The 16178-nt window shown below is 41.4% G+C and overlaps 1 protein-coding gene across 1 annotated transcript; it reads right to left on the minus strand.

Annotated features, from left to right (window-relative positions):
* Positions 1 to 923: 923 nt before the first annotated feature.
* On the minus strand, positions 924 to 6049 carry LOC124131863 (cystatin-1-like). Its single transcript, XM_048403565.1, has 5 exons — positions 5418 to 6049; positions 2783 to 2836; positions 2046 to 2276; positions 1694 to 1747; positions 924 to 1131 (listed from the first exon to the last, which is right to left on the minus strand). The coding sequence occupies exons 1-5, from the start codon at positions 5601 to 5603 to the stop codon at positions 1033 to 1035; spliced, it is 624 nt and encodes a 207-aa protein (XP_048259522.1). The 5' UTR covers positions 5604 to 6049; the 3' UTR covers positions 924 to 1032.
* Between the last annotated feature and the right edge of the window lie 10129 nt (positions 6050 to 16178).

Genomic DNA, 16178 nt, shown 5'->3' on the forward strand with positions numbered 1-16178 from the left:
ACACTAATCAATTATTTTATCAACAAGAATTTCATGAACTGAAGAACCGATACTCCTCTAATACCAGTATTTACACTGATGGTTCAAAAGATGGCGAAAAGGTGTCTGCTGCAGCTGTTGCTAACAATCATACAGTGTCTATACGTATAACTGACGGAAGTTCGATATTTACGGCAGAAGCTCAGGCTATATTATTAGCTTTGCAATATATTGAACAGTCTTCTAAACGCAGTTTTCTCATATTATCTTATAGTTTGTCCTGTTTACAGGCAATCAAAAATCGAAAAGTGGATCATCCATTTTTAGCTGAAATTTTAAGGTGTCATCTCAATTAAGCCGTAGCTGGAAAAGATGTAATGTTTTGTTGGCTGCCAAGTCATGTTGGCATTAGGGCAACTGTAAAGCAGATTCTTCGGCAAAAGCCACTCTTAATAAACCAACTTCAAACACAAACTTCCCATATTCTGATCTAAATCCTTCCATCAGACAATATGTGAATGATCATTGGCAAACAAGCTGGAATACCAAGACTATGAACAAACTTCATGCTATCAAACCACTGATTGGAGGTAATGCACGTTCTGGTTTATATCGTCATGATGAAGTTGTTTTACAGCGGTGCCGCAATGGCCACAGTTATTATACACATTCATTTTTATTGAAGGGTGAAGATCCACCTTTTTGTATACCTTGCCATAGCCCTCTTACTATAAAGCACATTCTGCTGGAATGTGTTGATTTTGCACTTGTCAGACAACGTTTTTATGATAATGTTCATACCTTATCTGAACTTTTTACCACAGTTTCTAATCACTTGATATTAGCGTATTTAAAGGAAATCAAATTCTCATTGATAAAATATAGATTTATACCTGAACAGTCAGTCTTTCACCTATGAATGTAATACATGACTGAGATTTTAGTGATTTTCAACATCACTTTTATTATATTCGTTGATATATGTTTACACAAAGGGCATTTCTCGCCGCGAAAAGCTGCAAAAGTGCTGATTCGGCGTAAAGAAATATTCACTCACTCACTCACTCCCGTTCCGCTGGTGCAGCTATGGCGGGTCAACTCGGTCATCTGGGTCCAGAGCTGGTCCCAGATGGTCACGTCACAGATCTGGGTCTGAAACACAGTCATCGATTACATGACCGGGACGAGTGATTAGATGTATGGACTGGACACAGTGATCCATTACACGACCAGGGCGAGTGGTTAGATGTATTGACTGGACACAGTGATCCATTACACGACCAGGACGAGTGGTTAGATGTATTGACTGGACACAGTGATCCATTACACGACCAGGGCGAGTGGTTAGATGTATTGACTGGACACAGTGATCCATTACACGACCAGGGCGAGTGGTTAGATGTATTGACTGGACACAGTGATCCATTACACGACCAGGGCGAGTGGTTAGATGTATTGACTGGACACAGTGATCCATTACACGACCAGGACGAGTGGTTAGATGTATTGACTGGACACAGTGATCCATTACACGACCAGGACGAGTGGTTAGATGTATTGACTGGACACAGTGATCCATTACATGACCAAACACGATTGAGCTGGAGTAGTTTGACGGGTTTATTAAACCCTCTCCTTTATCTAATAAATACTCATAAGACTATTAGTCATAAGAAATCTCTGCTAAGAACACATTATTTTATACGAGACATACCTGGGTTCCATCAATCAGGCGGATCTTCAGAATGTAGTTGGTTCCAGCAACCACCTGAAATAAGATAAGATTGTTGTGTTGACGCCAGAGAAAACTCAGATCTTCTCTTAATAATGAAATATAAACAATATCTGAAACAGTGAAATCAATAAACGAAAACAAACATCAAATTTGAAAAGATGTTATGATCGATACTGCAGTCGGAAAACACATATTTATAAATTATGTTATACCACACTATTTACTTTATAAACGGTGACTTAGCCTAGACCTATACCAGGAGACACCAATATTAGTTATATATCGAAGAAGAATTTGTCACATGACAAATTATATCCGCCTTCTAAGATACCTGGGTCTTGGCAGAGATGACTTGATCAAGACTGTTTTGGGCCCCCTGTAGGCCGTTCAGTGCAGTCACAGCAAAGGTCGCCATCCTCTGGATATCTGTACGGTTGACATCGACGGAGGTTGGAGCACCAACAAGCACGGCCCGCTTGCTGCGTGTAGTACATGCATGATGGGTAACACGCTTGTCGTTCAGCCATGCACGTGACCAGATGGTAACAGTGCAGATCTGGGTCTAGAACACATCACCGCAATTGTGTCATAAGGATTTGAAAAAAGAAAATTAAATCAAACACAATCGTATTCTGGGTGCACGGCCATATGGATGGGATAGTGTTAAAAGCGGCGTCATCAACATTTGACCCTTCTCGTCTGCAACACTTCGCGGGACTCTAAAACACCCCTATCTGCGTCCCATGGAACCGTCTGGACCAACAAGGACAGAAGCAACAACAGTTGGGATGATGTCTCCAGATGTTGATGGGCAGCAGATGTAGTGAATGAGAATGAGAGAGCAATAATAACTATCAACTATATATGTACATTGACGAATGCTTGTTTTTTACCAGTGGGATGTCCACAGCGAGAGAGAGAGGGGGGGGGGGGGGGGGTGAGCGGGATGTGCACAATTCACAGGTCTTCAGATGCCGGAATCTTAAGAGCTGAGTCACCTAATAATGAGGACATGTAAGCTTAGTGAGTGCTGGCATATCAATGTGTAAAAATCTGAAGAGAACTCACCTGCTGTCCGTTCTGTATCTCGAGGGTCAGTAAGTAGTTGACGCCAGAGACAACCTGTGAAGAAGAAGAAGAAAAACCTCAGCATCTGAAACACAACTCCGGTGATCCGAACTCGGATATGGCGAAGTATAGGCCATCATAATATTGAGTTCAAATAATCAACATTGGAAAACATAGTACAGAACTATAAATCACACGCATTATAGTAAGCTGTGCAATACCCCCAGCCCCCTCTAACCACCCACCCCACCCCACCCCCAACCCCATCCCCCACCCCCCTGGTGTCGTTATAAACAGTTAATGTTGTATAACGTCGCAATTAGCAATTTCCCAGCAATGTTATGACGATTGTAAGTAATCGTGTTTGAACAAGGCAAACCAGTAAGCGATAGCATGAGCAACGATCCGCTATCGGGGCCTGATAGCACGCGGTCAGAGCTTGACCAAACCCTCCTGTTGGCTCTTAAGCCAAGCTTGAGATACTGGAGACCTAATCTCCCCCAGCGTCCTCACCAGGCTCCCAACTAATAAAAATAAGGCTGTAATAAGTATGACAATAATAAAAAGACCAACCCCTGGATTTACATGAAATGCGTTAAATCTCAGAATAGATTATGTTTAGATGAGTCAAATATACAATTTAATATATTTATATATGATGACACCCTAATGTATCTTTTTTATTCACGTTACCTAAATCCAATCCCAAAATAGTTTATTGACCATTTTGTATAAGCATAAAATCTTTTTTTTTTCGCAAAAACAAATGCTGAACTACCTCCTTGATAACATCAATGTACACTTTGGAAGTAGAATATTTGAGCACCATTTCTGCTCCCCTACTTGCTGATCTGGTTCTGTATGCTTATGAATCGGAGTTTCTTTTCGGATTGGTAAAGTAAAAAAAAAGGTAATTTATCCAAGAGGTTTAACTTTAGCTTCAGGTATATCGATGATCTGATGTTGTTCAATAACAATCAAATAGCAGACTCGGTGACCAGTAGGTCATCGTACCATACTTTCAACCACAGGACTGTCTGGCCAAGACTCGGTGACCTGTAGGTCATCGAACCATACTATCAACCACAGGACTGTCTGGCCTAGACTCAGTGACTTGTAGGTCATCGTACCATACTATCCACCAACAGGACTGTCTGGCCTAGACTCAGTGACTTGTAGGTCATCGTACCATACTATCAACCACAGGACTGTCTGGCCAAGACTCGGTGACCTGTAGGTCATCGTACCGTACTATCAACAACAGGACTGTCTGGCCAAGACTCGGTGACCTGTAGGTCATCGTACCATACTATCAACCACAGGATTGTCTGGCCAAGACTCAGTGACCTGTAGGTGATCGTACCATACTATCAACCACAGGACTGTCTGGCCAAGACTCGGTGACTTGTAGGTCATCGTACCATACTATCAACCACAGGACTGTCTGGCCAAGACTCGGTGACCTGTAGGTCATCGTACCGTACTATCAACCACAGGACTGTCTGGCCTAGACTCAGTGACTTGTAGGTCATCGTACCATACTATCAACCACAGGACTGTCTGGCCAAGACTCAGTGACCTGTAGGTCATCGTACCATGCTATCAACCACAGGACTGTCTGGCCAAGACTCGGTGACCTGTAGGTCAACGTACCGTACTATCAACCACAGGACTGTCTGGCCTAGACTCAGTGACTTGTAGGTCATCGTACCATACTGTCAACCACAGGACTGTCTGGCCAAGACTCAGTGACCTGTAGGTCATCGTACCGTACTATCACCCACAGGACTGTCTGGCCAAGACTCGGTGACCTGTAGGTCATCGTACCGTACTATCAACCACAGGACTGTCTGGCCAAGACTCGGTGACCTGTAGGTCATCGTACCGTACTATCAACCACAGGACTGTCTGGCCAAGACTCGGTGACCTGTAGGTCATCGTACCGTACTATCAACAACAGGACTGTCTGGCCAAGACTCGGTGACCTGTAGGTCATCGTACCGTACTATCAACCACAGGACTGTCTGGCCAAGACTCGGTGACCTGTAGGTCATCGTACCATACTATCAACCACAGGACTGTCGCACCATACTATAGAAGCTGTTTGATTCAGGTTGCAACATTCAGGGCCTCAGTAAAGCTTTAAAAATATTTTATAGTAGACATGTGGAGGACATTTCCAAATTTGACGCATCAGTGACAAGAATGATGTCTGACGCAATTCCCTATGTTGACTTGTCCCGTGTTTTTTTTAAGGTGAACAATTTACTTGCCTGTGCATGTGTTTGTGACGGGTGCCACCGGTGGGGCATGTCACGCTCCCCTTTTCGCGAACACCTGGTATCATCACTATTTGATAGTGATTCATAAATAGATACTTATGATACAGTCGGAATCACACAATCAACTCTGCTTTTTGGCAAGCATGTCTTATTAATATGGAAAATAGATTGTCGCTTATATCTACACAGCTCTTAGCAATATTCTAACAATATCACGGCGGAGGACACTAGAAATGAGTTTCCGACATTGTACCCATTTCAGGACTCGAACCCGAGCCTTCACTTTAACCACTAGGCTACCCCGCCGTCCCTTTTTACTGCAGAGGTTAAAAAAAAGGCAGTTTGACACCTACTTGAGTTTTAGCATCCACGACAGACACCAGAGTGTTCTGTGACCCGAGGAGCGTGTTCAGCTGGGTAAGGGCGAAGCTTGCCATCTGCTGAATGTCGTCCCTGTTCACGTCGACAGCCATGGGTCCCCCCATGAGTTGAGACGTGGCTAGTGGTAACACCACAAGGACCAGAGCTAGTATGTTCATTCTTTGTGTAAGTAAAGTGGAACTATAAGCCCTACGGATACGGCCTCCTATATATATGTGAAAAAACCGTCCCACGTTCAGCTATTGTGTCCCAAGGTTGGTTGTGTGTGCGTGCGTGGTGATTGTCGTCTACTGTGTCACGTGACTCACGGCCACCGAGGTCAGTGACTACGTTTCCTGTTGCTTAATATGTATATAATACTTTCTACATGCCTGATGAAATGTCAACACAGCACATATCTTAATAACACCACGTATAATTGATCATTGCGAGAATTTCATTACACCATTAAACATTTATATTTGGTGACAAAAACCAGTAAAACATTTGATAGCTTCATTGTTCATTTAAATGTCATTTTTATCTTATTATAATCAAGTCTTCTTTTCGAATGCCTTTGAATTAAATCAGGATAAAGGTGAGGTGAAATGGGGTTTAACGTCGCGTCCAAGATTATTGCACTTATATATCTGTGTGTGTGGCTGCTTGTACTAGTCCGGACTGATGTCGATTTACAGTGCTAGTTCACTGAGATACCATGCTGCAGTTTAACATGAATACCCCACTCAGACACAGTATACTGACTCCGAGCCGACCAGTCCTTGTTTTAGCCCCTTAATGCCGGGTAAGACAGGGTAACAACAAATACCATCTTTTGACGTATTTTGGTATGACGCGGCCGGGGATCGAACCCCGGATCTTCCGCTCTCCGGGCGGACGCTCTACCACTGGATCACGGAGGCGGCCTATAACAGGAGGAAACTGGCTCAGTGGTGACAGTTGTTATCTGTAGATATGTTTCTAGGGGAGAAGTTTGTTGTCGGTACTAGTCTTATCACTGACGTAGATCTAACCGTGTTGTTGTATGGGCTTGTGACGAAGAAAACATGGTCGACATTTCACAGTACATAGATAAAACATATTCCAAATCTTGTTTTAAATATATAGGTCAATTAGTGCTGATAAATGGGGAACTTAACTCGGAGGTCGGATCATTTCCACTTGTTCTATGGATTATTATTATTATTACGCAATGTAGACTAACATCTAGAATCTGAAATGAAAATATTTTACAGAAAGAAACAGTTGCTAAATTATCTTAATGAAATACAATAAAAAGGAGCCCAGGGACTCTCTTCATTTTCAGAATCTGGACTTGCATGGGCTGTATAGGATATACAGTAAACTACGGTTATAACGAACACGCTTGTAACGAACTAACGGATATAACGAAATAACTTTTTAGTCCAGACTATATGCTGTAGTTATGCTGTATATATGCTCATAACGAATTACGGTTATAACGAACTAAAATTACTAGTCCCTTTGAGTTCGTTATAACCGTAGTTTACTGTATTTGTTTCAGGGTCTGTATGGCAGACTATAAACAATGGTGCAGAGTTGAATAGAGGTTAGCTGCCTCTTAAAGGGCAAGTTCACACGGAAATGAACCAATTTTTCTTGTACTTTTTCCACATTAAAAGTGTTAACATAGAAGTGTCATAGACAAAAATATAAAAACATCATATTTAATTAACATATTTTTTGCATTAAAACGATTTATATTTTTCACATTTACCAAGTGTTCTATTTCCATAACAAAAACACCATGGCTTATGCCCCTTGCAATATGACGTCATTGGTGCCAATTGATAAACATTATGACGTCATCATGCTTTGTTAGAGCCGCTTCACGTGGTGTAGGTACAGTTTTGTGATTCTAGCGTCTCAGATGCCAGCCAGAATTGTGTTATGCTGAGTCACTACTGCGCCAGAGTGTGTCGTAGACCATGTTGTTTGACCGCAAACTGGTCCTTGATATCTTTTGCTTTGAGAATAGACAGGGACCCAGTTGAATTGGCACCAATTACGTCATAATCTAAGGGGGATAACTCAGGCCTATTTCGCTCGTCAAACGAAGGCCTCATAACGGCATATCATTTTAACACTATTGTGAGCTTCCTACTTTCACTGTGAAAAAAAATTAGTGTATATTTTCAAACACAGATACTAATTAATTCTAAAATTGCGTTTTGTTTAGAAAGAGAAAGAAAGTGATTTTTGCGTGTACACTTCCCCTTTAAAAGCTTTTGACACGAACTTTAAAATACAAAAATGATGTTAAAAAACCATGCATGTTTGGTTTAACCATATTTTATTCAACTCTACTTGAAAGGGATAGGTAAACAGGTCCGACTGGCTTACTGGCTATACTGCTCCCTGTTACATGAATACATTTGGATAGACATCAAAACTTTAAGGTCAAGAAACAATACAGAGTGTAACGGTTCAGGGGGTGGATATTGGGGTACAGCTCTGGTAGCGAATTGTGGATCACTCCCAATACCACCAACCACACAGTTTTAATTATTTAATTTTTCAAGAATAATTTCACAATTAAGAATTGCACAATGAGATTTATTAATTTACAAGAATATAATTATTCTTTTGACATTTCAGTTAGGAAGATGTACAATAAATATAAAATACTTGAATGTCAACTCACATATCTCGGCTCGAACCGGCTTTCACTCACGTATCATAAAATCTACAACCGATCAAACTGTCAACAAAGTGACGTCATACCGGAAGTAGTCTCTCGCACGAGGATACGGTCGGTGGAACGTGGGGAAATTGCACTCCACCAGTGACAGAAGTTATTTTACTTCGAGTCACGGCTGTGTAGTAATATACAATGCATTAAGATGGACTAGATGCACTTTTGTAGCCATACAAGGCTGATTTAAGCCATTATGCTACAAGAAGTAGTTTCGTGGAACAGACTCACGAATATAGGTGACGTCACACGAACTATCACGTTGCCAAATCGAAACAGGTGATTTAGAACGTGTTCACATTTTGTTTTTGCACATTAAACAAACAGTCAGTAAGATCAGTGGTGATATACGTTAATTCATGTAGCAATAACGTATATATTTACGGTAGTATGCTGTATCACATACAACATATACAATATGATTCATCTCACTGTCTACTGACCGAAATGTACAAAAGGCTTGTACATTACACAGAGTAAGAAGACCATTCGTGTTACCAAGACTACAGTCATTAGATATAACCTTAATATATAGTCATAGGTCTACCACTATTTTCTATGAAATCATGGACAGACATAAGCACGTTGTGGTTGACATCTCTTGTTAAATTCATGTTACTCTACAATGCTGTTTTCAGATCAAACCCTTTGTGTAGCAGTACATAGTGCTTCTTCTCTTACGATACGTAGGACAAGTAAAGAGTGAGTGAGCGAACACTTTAACCACTGGGCTACCCGACCGCCCCAGGACAAGTAAAGAAGTGCAGTGGAGACTCCAAATATAAATCGCACTGACAGTCTGTCTTGCTGAAATATTTTAAATGTGTTTCAACTTTATAGTTTGTTTGTTTGTATGTTGTTTTACGCCGCACTCAGCAATATTCCAGCTATATGACGGCGGTCTGTAAATAATCAAGTCTGGAGCAGACAATCCAGTAATTGACATTATGAGCATCGATCCACGCAATTGAGATCGATGACATGCATTAACCAAGTCAGCGCGCCTGACCACCCGATCCCGCTAGACGCCTCTTACGACAAGCATAGTCGCCTTTCACGGCAAGCATGGGTTGCTGAAGACCTATTCTACCCGGGTCTTCAACTGTATAGACGAGCATGGACAATTTGACATTATCGAGTACCGTCAAAGTATATACAAGTTTCAGAAGTATTCAATGCCATTTTAAAACCTTCTGTACCTGCTATATACTTAACATCATCTGCTAACAGATTACAAGCATGTCAATCCTACAGAGAAACGTCACTGAAGTTTTCTGTAATGATAGAATATCAAGTAAAAGCTGCATTAGAACTTCATCTTCGTATCGGTGAATCGCGGTACTGATACACACGATATGGGATATCATTGTTAGGTTTTGGTGACATATGTCTGTCTGAAACTACACGTTTAATCGCAAGTGTTAATTAGGCGTTGGCAAACCCACCAATGTATCCATTACGCCTCTAATATAGCATGCTCTTCTTACATGATTTCACATTTTCGCGAACACCTGGTGTCATCACTCTTTGATAGTGATTCATAAACACATGTTCATGATCAGTCGAAATCGTTCAATGAACTCTGCTTTTAGTTAAAATGTCTTACTTTATGGTATTTCTTATGGTTTGGTCACTTTAATTTAGGTGCAATCTTCAAATGTCATCTAGGAAAGATCGCGTTCCTGGCATGCACCATGTTATGTCAGCATAGTTTATCAGCGTGTTTGTGCCTACATGTTATATGAGAATGTTATTCCAGCCTGTGATGACAGAATGTTATACAACATTGCAATACCATAATGCTGACTAAGCAGAATTACAGTTGTTTCCATTGACTTATTGCTTTTTCGTCACTTCTTCCAAAGACATATAGCGACAGTTGACATGTTATCTATTATTATCAACTAAAATCACTTACTTGACTTTAGCCTGAAATATTATTACTTTTGGACCTGTAAATAAACAGTTTCTTCCTTGTTTGTGAGAGTCAAGAAGGCCAGATCTGTACATAGAATAACGTTATTTCCTGGTCGGAGTCTTTAGTGGGCTGGGTCGTATGACTCGCGAATAAAGGATGGTTATTACTGAATGCATTTAAACAAAGGGATTAGTCCGGTTTATGGAAAGAAGTTTATGTCTGATAGCCCTATATTTGTCAACCGGGGAAATATCTACGACTGACGTTACTTTGTATTTCAACCCACTTTAAGCTGGCAAGTCGTGATATAACAGATTTTAAACTCACTTTTCCGGTATATCGCCCACGAGTGTACACGCTGAAACTAAGTACATTTCCGTAAACAGGTATTTCGTGACAAAATCTCATGAAGGACAGAGTTAAGTTACACTAGTAAACAAACCTTCATCATTTTCATGGTTTGAAATATCCTTTTTCCTGCATGGACGAGAAAGCATCCGAGGAACCTGGACACACATTTAGGGGTGGGAGTGTTAGGATGTGAGGATGAGTTGGGGAGGATGGGGGTTGGGATGTGAGGTTAGGTTGGGTTCAGTGTTTAGAATAATGCATGGTGAAGAAAATTTCCTCCTATTGATTATTAATTACCAATGCCTGGAACACTGCACACCTCTGTGTGTATAATAATAAAATGGTGTATAAAATAAAATATATCTTTGCGCATTTAAAAGCTGTGGGCGATGCAGATTTATGACAAAGCTATCTGTGTTTGTAAGACTTGATCTGCATGGTGGTCAGACTCGCTGACTTGTAGGTCATCGTACCATACTATCAACCACGGGACTGCCTGGCCCAGACTGTCATTAGATGAAATATTGCTAACGGTGTTGCAACTTATAAGGAATTTATTCTTTCTCAAATTCTAGACGGACAGAGCAATATATACACTCACTGATATTGTCAGCCAGTCACGCCATGCTGACGCTATTTCGTCCCACATTTCCCATTTTCATGTGGCTTCAAGGTTTCAGATAGCATATTTTGTTTTAAGACAAATTGCATTTGATGTCTATAAAATGTTCCATTTCAATTATCTATCCTCGGTTTTAGAAACATTAACTATCAAATACATTTTCTTGGCGCTGACCAGAGAGGTCTGTGCCTCTTGAAGTCCGTTTGCCTCCGTGAGAGCGCAGTTGGCCACTTCCTGAATCTCCACTAACATTTTACCAGGACAAAGATATAATCGTGGTTCGTTACGGTAAACTACGGTTATAACGAACTAAAAGGGATTCGTTACAGGCACATATACAGCAAATGGACGGGACCCCCAAAACAGTTCGTAATATCCGTCAGTTCGGTATAAGCGTGTTCGTTATAAACGTAGTTTACTATAGGATCCAGATGGCGCAAACGACACACACTGTTCTGAGTACTGTGTCATATTTATAGAGCTCGTTCCCGTTTTGAATGCTCTCAAGCAAGAGACAAACCTGACCAAGACACCATGGGTTACCAGGCCGAAGGACGGCATATCTTAGCTAGATCTCCAGAATGGCTTCCTCGATGTGACGTCATCAGCTTCATACGTATTTGGTCTTAGCGCCACGACTATCGTAAGCCTATGTTAAAATATTGGAGTTGCGATCATCTTAGCGCTAAGATCGCTTTGTACAAGTGGGCCCAGGACTAATGGTAACTGTATCAAAGAGTACTTTTTTCTTTTTTCATGGGACAGGGCGAGGTGGGGTGTGGTACGGGGAGTTTTTTGTGTGTTTTCAGCATGTTTGTAACATTTGCAGGTACATCTATTAATTGGGCGGGTATTAGTGCACAGAAACGTCACAATTGAAATCAATATTACAGCTCAACCATTCAAGATGGTATTTTGCTACATATTATTGTTCACCATATATTTTATCATCATGGCAATGCCACACTCCTCACTGTAAACTATTCCTAACCAACAACATGTGTCGTGATGGTCTGCACGTTCATTGTATATGTTCGGGATAATCTCAGTTGGCAAATGCAATGAGGGCCAGACGTCCCACTCAAGAGTCAATGTATGAAAAGGGCTCCGACAGAGGAGTTGAGAAGCATTAAGCAACACACACTCATTGCATCCAAGAGACTTTGTTTCAGCACAGGCTTCAAAATATCTCTGTACAATTTCTGCCAACCCCCTTTAGGTACGCGGGATTCAGGGGTCTATTTACGGGGTATTCGGGACTCAGCAGTGTGGTGCGCGGGACTCATATAAATGTGTACTTGGTACGCAGATTCAACGTTTTTTGAAAAATTATTTGTGTACGAGAAAGTTTCCGATATATATTTCAATAACGAGAAAATAAATGAAATAACGAGAAAAAATCGAAATTTTGAGGGTTTTTACACAAACTTGAAATAACGAGAAAATAATCGAAGAAACGAGAAAAAATCGAAATTTCGAGTTTTTGTAATAAACTTGAAATAACAAGAAAATAATAGAAATGACGAGAAAATAATCGAAGTAAAGAGAGAAAAAACTCGAAGCAACGATAAATAATTAAAATAACGAATAAATAATCGAAATTACGAGAAAAAACTCGAAGTAACGAGAAAATAAATGAAATTACGAAAATATAATCGAAATAATTTAATTAAAATATATATGCTACCAAAGTGGCACCATTAGGCTTTCGTAGGATTCAGGGGTGAGAGCAAATTAGAATAAGATTGAAAAATATGATGATGTTTGGGATTCAGGGGAGGAGAGGTGGCATCATCAACTTTACCTCGTGAGTTGTCTGGTAGCTCAAACATCATGATTGAGTGTTGTTTCGTAATTATGTTCAGTTCTTTTTGTGACGTTATGGGGACTTTAAGTGAATACATGTACAATGTTTTTTATCAGTATCGTTGGTTGTTTGTGTATATATGAATCAGACCAGGCTCGTCATGTACATTCATGGGAGTCGTACAGCAGGCATGTCAACTCGTTTGTGAATTAGAATAAATAAACATTGCTCAGAACTCTGGCATATAAAAATATGAACCCACTGAGTCATTCAAGAGACAATACTGTTACAATCAGATAGTTCCCAGCCACCAAATGGCGTACAACTTACAAGGCCATACTTTTAAGGTTACTTTTCACATCACTGCGTATTATCTTGAGTCAACTGACAAATACATCTGTGTTTTTCAAGCAAAACAAACTTGGTATTTTCACACGCGCAGAACCAAAACTGATGCATTTAGCGCCAGACAAATACAATTACATCAAAACTAGGAAGTGCAAACCCTCCCATCCCTACATATTTACCTATCGTGTGTATTTGTTGTGGTAAGACATTGTACACTGCTGTCTGTGTTGCGTCGCCATTGGTGTTTGCTTTACACTAACAATGATGTCCTGTCGTGAAAATACCGGGAAAAAGAATTTAAACTTAAAAAGGAAACAAACAAGAAAGGTTATACGATGGTTGCAAAGTTGTGTTGGGTCTTCAATGTTTGCAGTGTTTCAAAAACAGTTTTCAGACGTTTTTCGTCTTGATAACGTCTGTAATTTTTTGGCCAAATCCGATTTTCACGTGTTAGAAACCGGTATTTTTCTCGCTTCTCTTGATATTTACCCTGCATTACTTCGGGGTTGCCTCCTACATCAAGCAGACACGCCGTGATATAACTGGAAAACTGTTCAAAGCGGCGTTAAACACAACTCACTCACTCTTGATACTAACCAGTTGTTTGCACCCTCATCACTCTGAGAGCATGCATGATTACTGAGCAGCCTCGCACCTAATTCGTTAGCCGTTATCATAGGAATCATCACAGATGGGTGATCAACTCAGTAACAATGTTAGAAATTAACACCACCATTAGGTTTGTAATACAGTTGACACTGGCCAAGTACTTTACCTGGCGTAGACACAACCTGTAACCGCTAGATGGCTGCAATGTTACCCATGTGATGCTAAATGTTTATTCATGCAACTCAGTTCAGTGATTGGTGAATCGGAAAATAACCTTATGAGGCTGCCAACCCCCTTGAGTAGGCGGTATTCGGGGGTCTATTTAGAGGGTATCCGGGATCCATCAGTGCAGTACGTGGTATTCGGGGGTCTATTTAGAGGGTATCCGGGATCCATCAGTGCAGTACGCGGTATTCGGGGGTCTATTTAGAGGGTATCCGGGATCCATCAGTGCAGTACGCGGTGTTCGGGGGTCTATTTAGAGGGTATCCGGGATCCATCAGTGCAGTACGTGGTATTCGGGGGTCTAGATGGTATCCGGGATTCATCAGTGCAGTGCGTGGTATTCGGGGGTCTGTTTAGAGGGTATTCGGGATCCATCAGTGCAGTACGCGGTATTCGGGGGTCTATTTAGAGGGTATCCGGGATCCATCAGTGCAGTACGTGGTATTCGGGGGTCTGTTTAGAGGGTATCCGAGTTCCATCAGTGCAGTACGTGGTATTCGGGGGTCTAGAGGGTATCCGGGATTCATCAGTGCAGTGCGTGGTATTCGGGGGTCTGTTTAGAGGGTATTCGGGATCCATCAGTGTGGTACGCGATATTCGGGGGTCTATTTAGAGGGTATCCGGGATTCATCAGTGCAGTGCGTGGTATTCGGGGGTCTGTTTAGAGGGTATTCGGGATCCATCAGTGTGGTACGCGATATTCGGGGGTCTATTTAGAGGGTGTCCGGGATTCATTAGTGCAGTACGCGGTGTTCAGGGGTCTATTTAGAGGGTGTCCGGGATTTATCAGTGCAGTACGCGGTGTTCGGGGGTCTATTTAGAGGGTGTCCGGGATTCATCAGTGCAGTACGCGGTGTTCGGGGGTCTGTTTAGAGGGTATTCGGGATTCATCAGTGCAGTACGCGGTATTCGGGGGTCTGTAAGAGGGTATTCGGGATTCATCAGTGCAGTACGCGGTATTCGGGGGTCTATTTAGAGGGTATTCGGAATTCAGTGCAGTACGCGGTATTCGGGGGTCTATTTAGAGGGTATTCGGGATTCAGTGTGGTACGCGGTATTCGAGGGTCTATTTAGAGGGTATTCGGGATTCAGATTCAACAATTTTAAAAATCCTTTTTATACCCTCTAAACAGACCCCCAAATATATATATATATATATATATTTTTTTTTTTATTTTTTTTTTTTAAACTAATTTTACTTCAAATCCCACCCTTTTATGACCTGCGACTGACATTCTGCCTATGTAAAGTTGTTGTGTTAAGTTGTATTCGGGGTTCAGGGGTGAGCAAATAAGACTCGGAGTTGGATGGTATTCGGGATTCAGGAAAGGAGGGGGTCAACACCCTCCCTTATTGAGGAGGTTGTGGAAATCAGACAGGACCTTTTCGCGAGGAATAACTCGTCTGGCTTCGGAAGGTCATCCAGCTTATCGAAACTTTATATCGACGACCTTTTATGTTATTATCAGTACTCGTAGTAAATAATGATTATTCAGTCATATTTCACAGATATATTTTGCAACCTTTTTTTTATAACGAGGTCGACATTATTTGTAGCAATAATCATCATCACTGCAGGCCAATAAAACATAACCTGTCAACACGATTCCACTTTGCGTACTGAGAAAGTTATTAACACAGTCTGGTGACGTCACTTCTTGTTTTTTAAACGATACGTGGCCAGTGCAGTATAAGCCATTCAACACGAGAGTATACCATGCCTCACTAGCTTACATAATATGAAAGTTAAATGCACTTCTGGTCAGATGGTATCACTTCTAACTGAAAAAATACATGTTTGAAATCGTTTTTAGCCTCTTTCAAACCTAGGTGTCATCATTGGTGATGCCAGGTTTCAACGTTGATGTTTACAGGCGAGAACGGAAGACTGACGATCACGTGACTGCGAGTGAGTATGCTTTTACGCCGCCTTTAGCAATCTTCCAGCAATAACACGGCGGGGGACACCAGAAATGGGCTTCACACATTGTACCCATGTCGGGAATCGATCCCTGGTCTTCGGCGTGACAAACGAACGCTTTCACCACTAGGCTACCCGACCGCCCCCAGGCGACTGTGAGTCGGGTGAGTGAGTTGTGTTAAATGCCGTTGTGAACAGGTTGGCTAAACGTGAATA

Source organism: Haliotis rufescens, unplaced genomic scaffold, assembly GCF_023055435.1.
Source record: "Haliotis rufescens isolate VD_foot unplaced genomic scaffold, xgHalRufe1.0.p SCAF_3, whole genome shotgun sequence".
Lineage (NCBI taxonomy): Eukaryota > Metazoa > Mollusca > Gastropoda > Lepetellida > Haliotidae > Haliotis > Haliotis rufescens.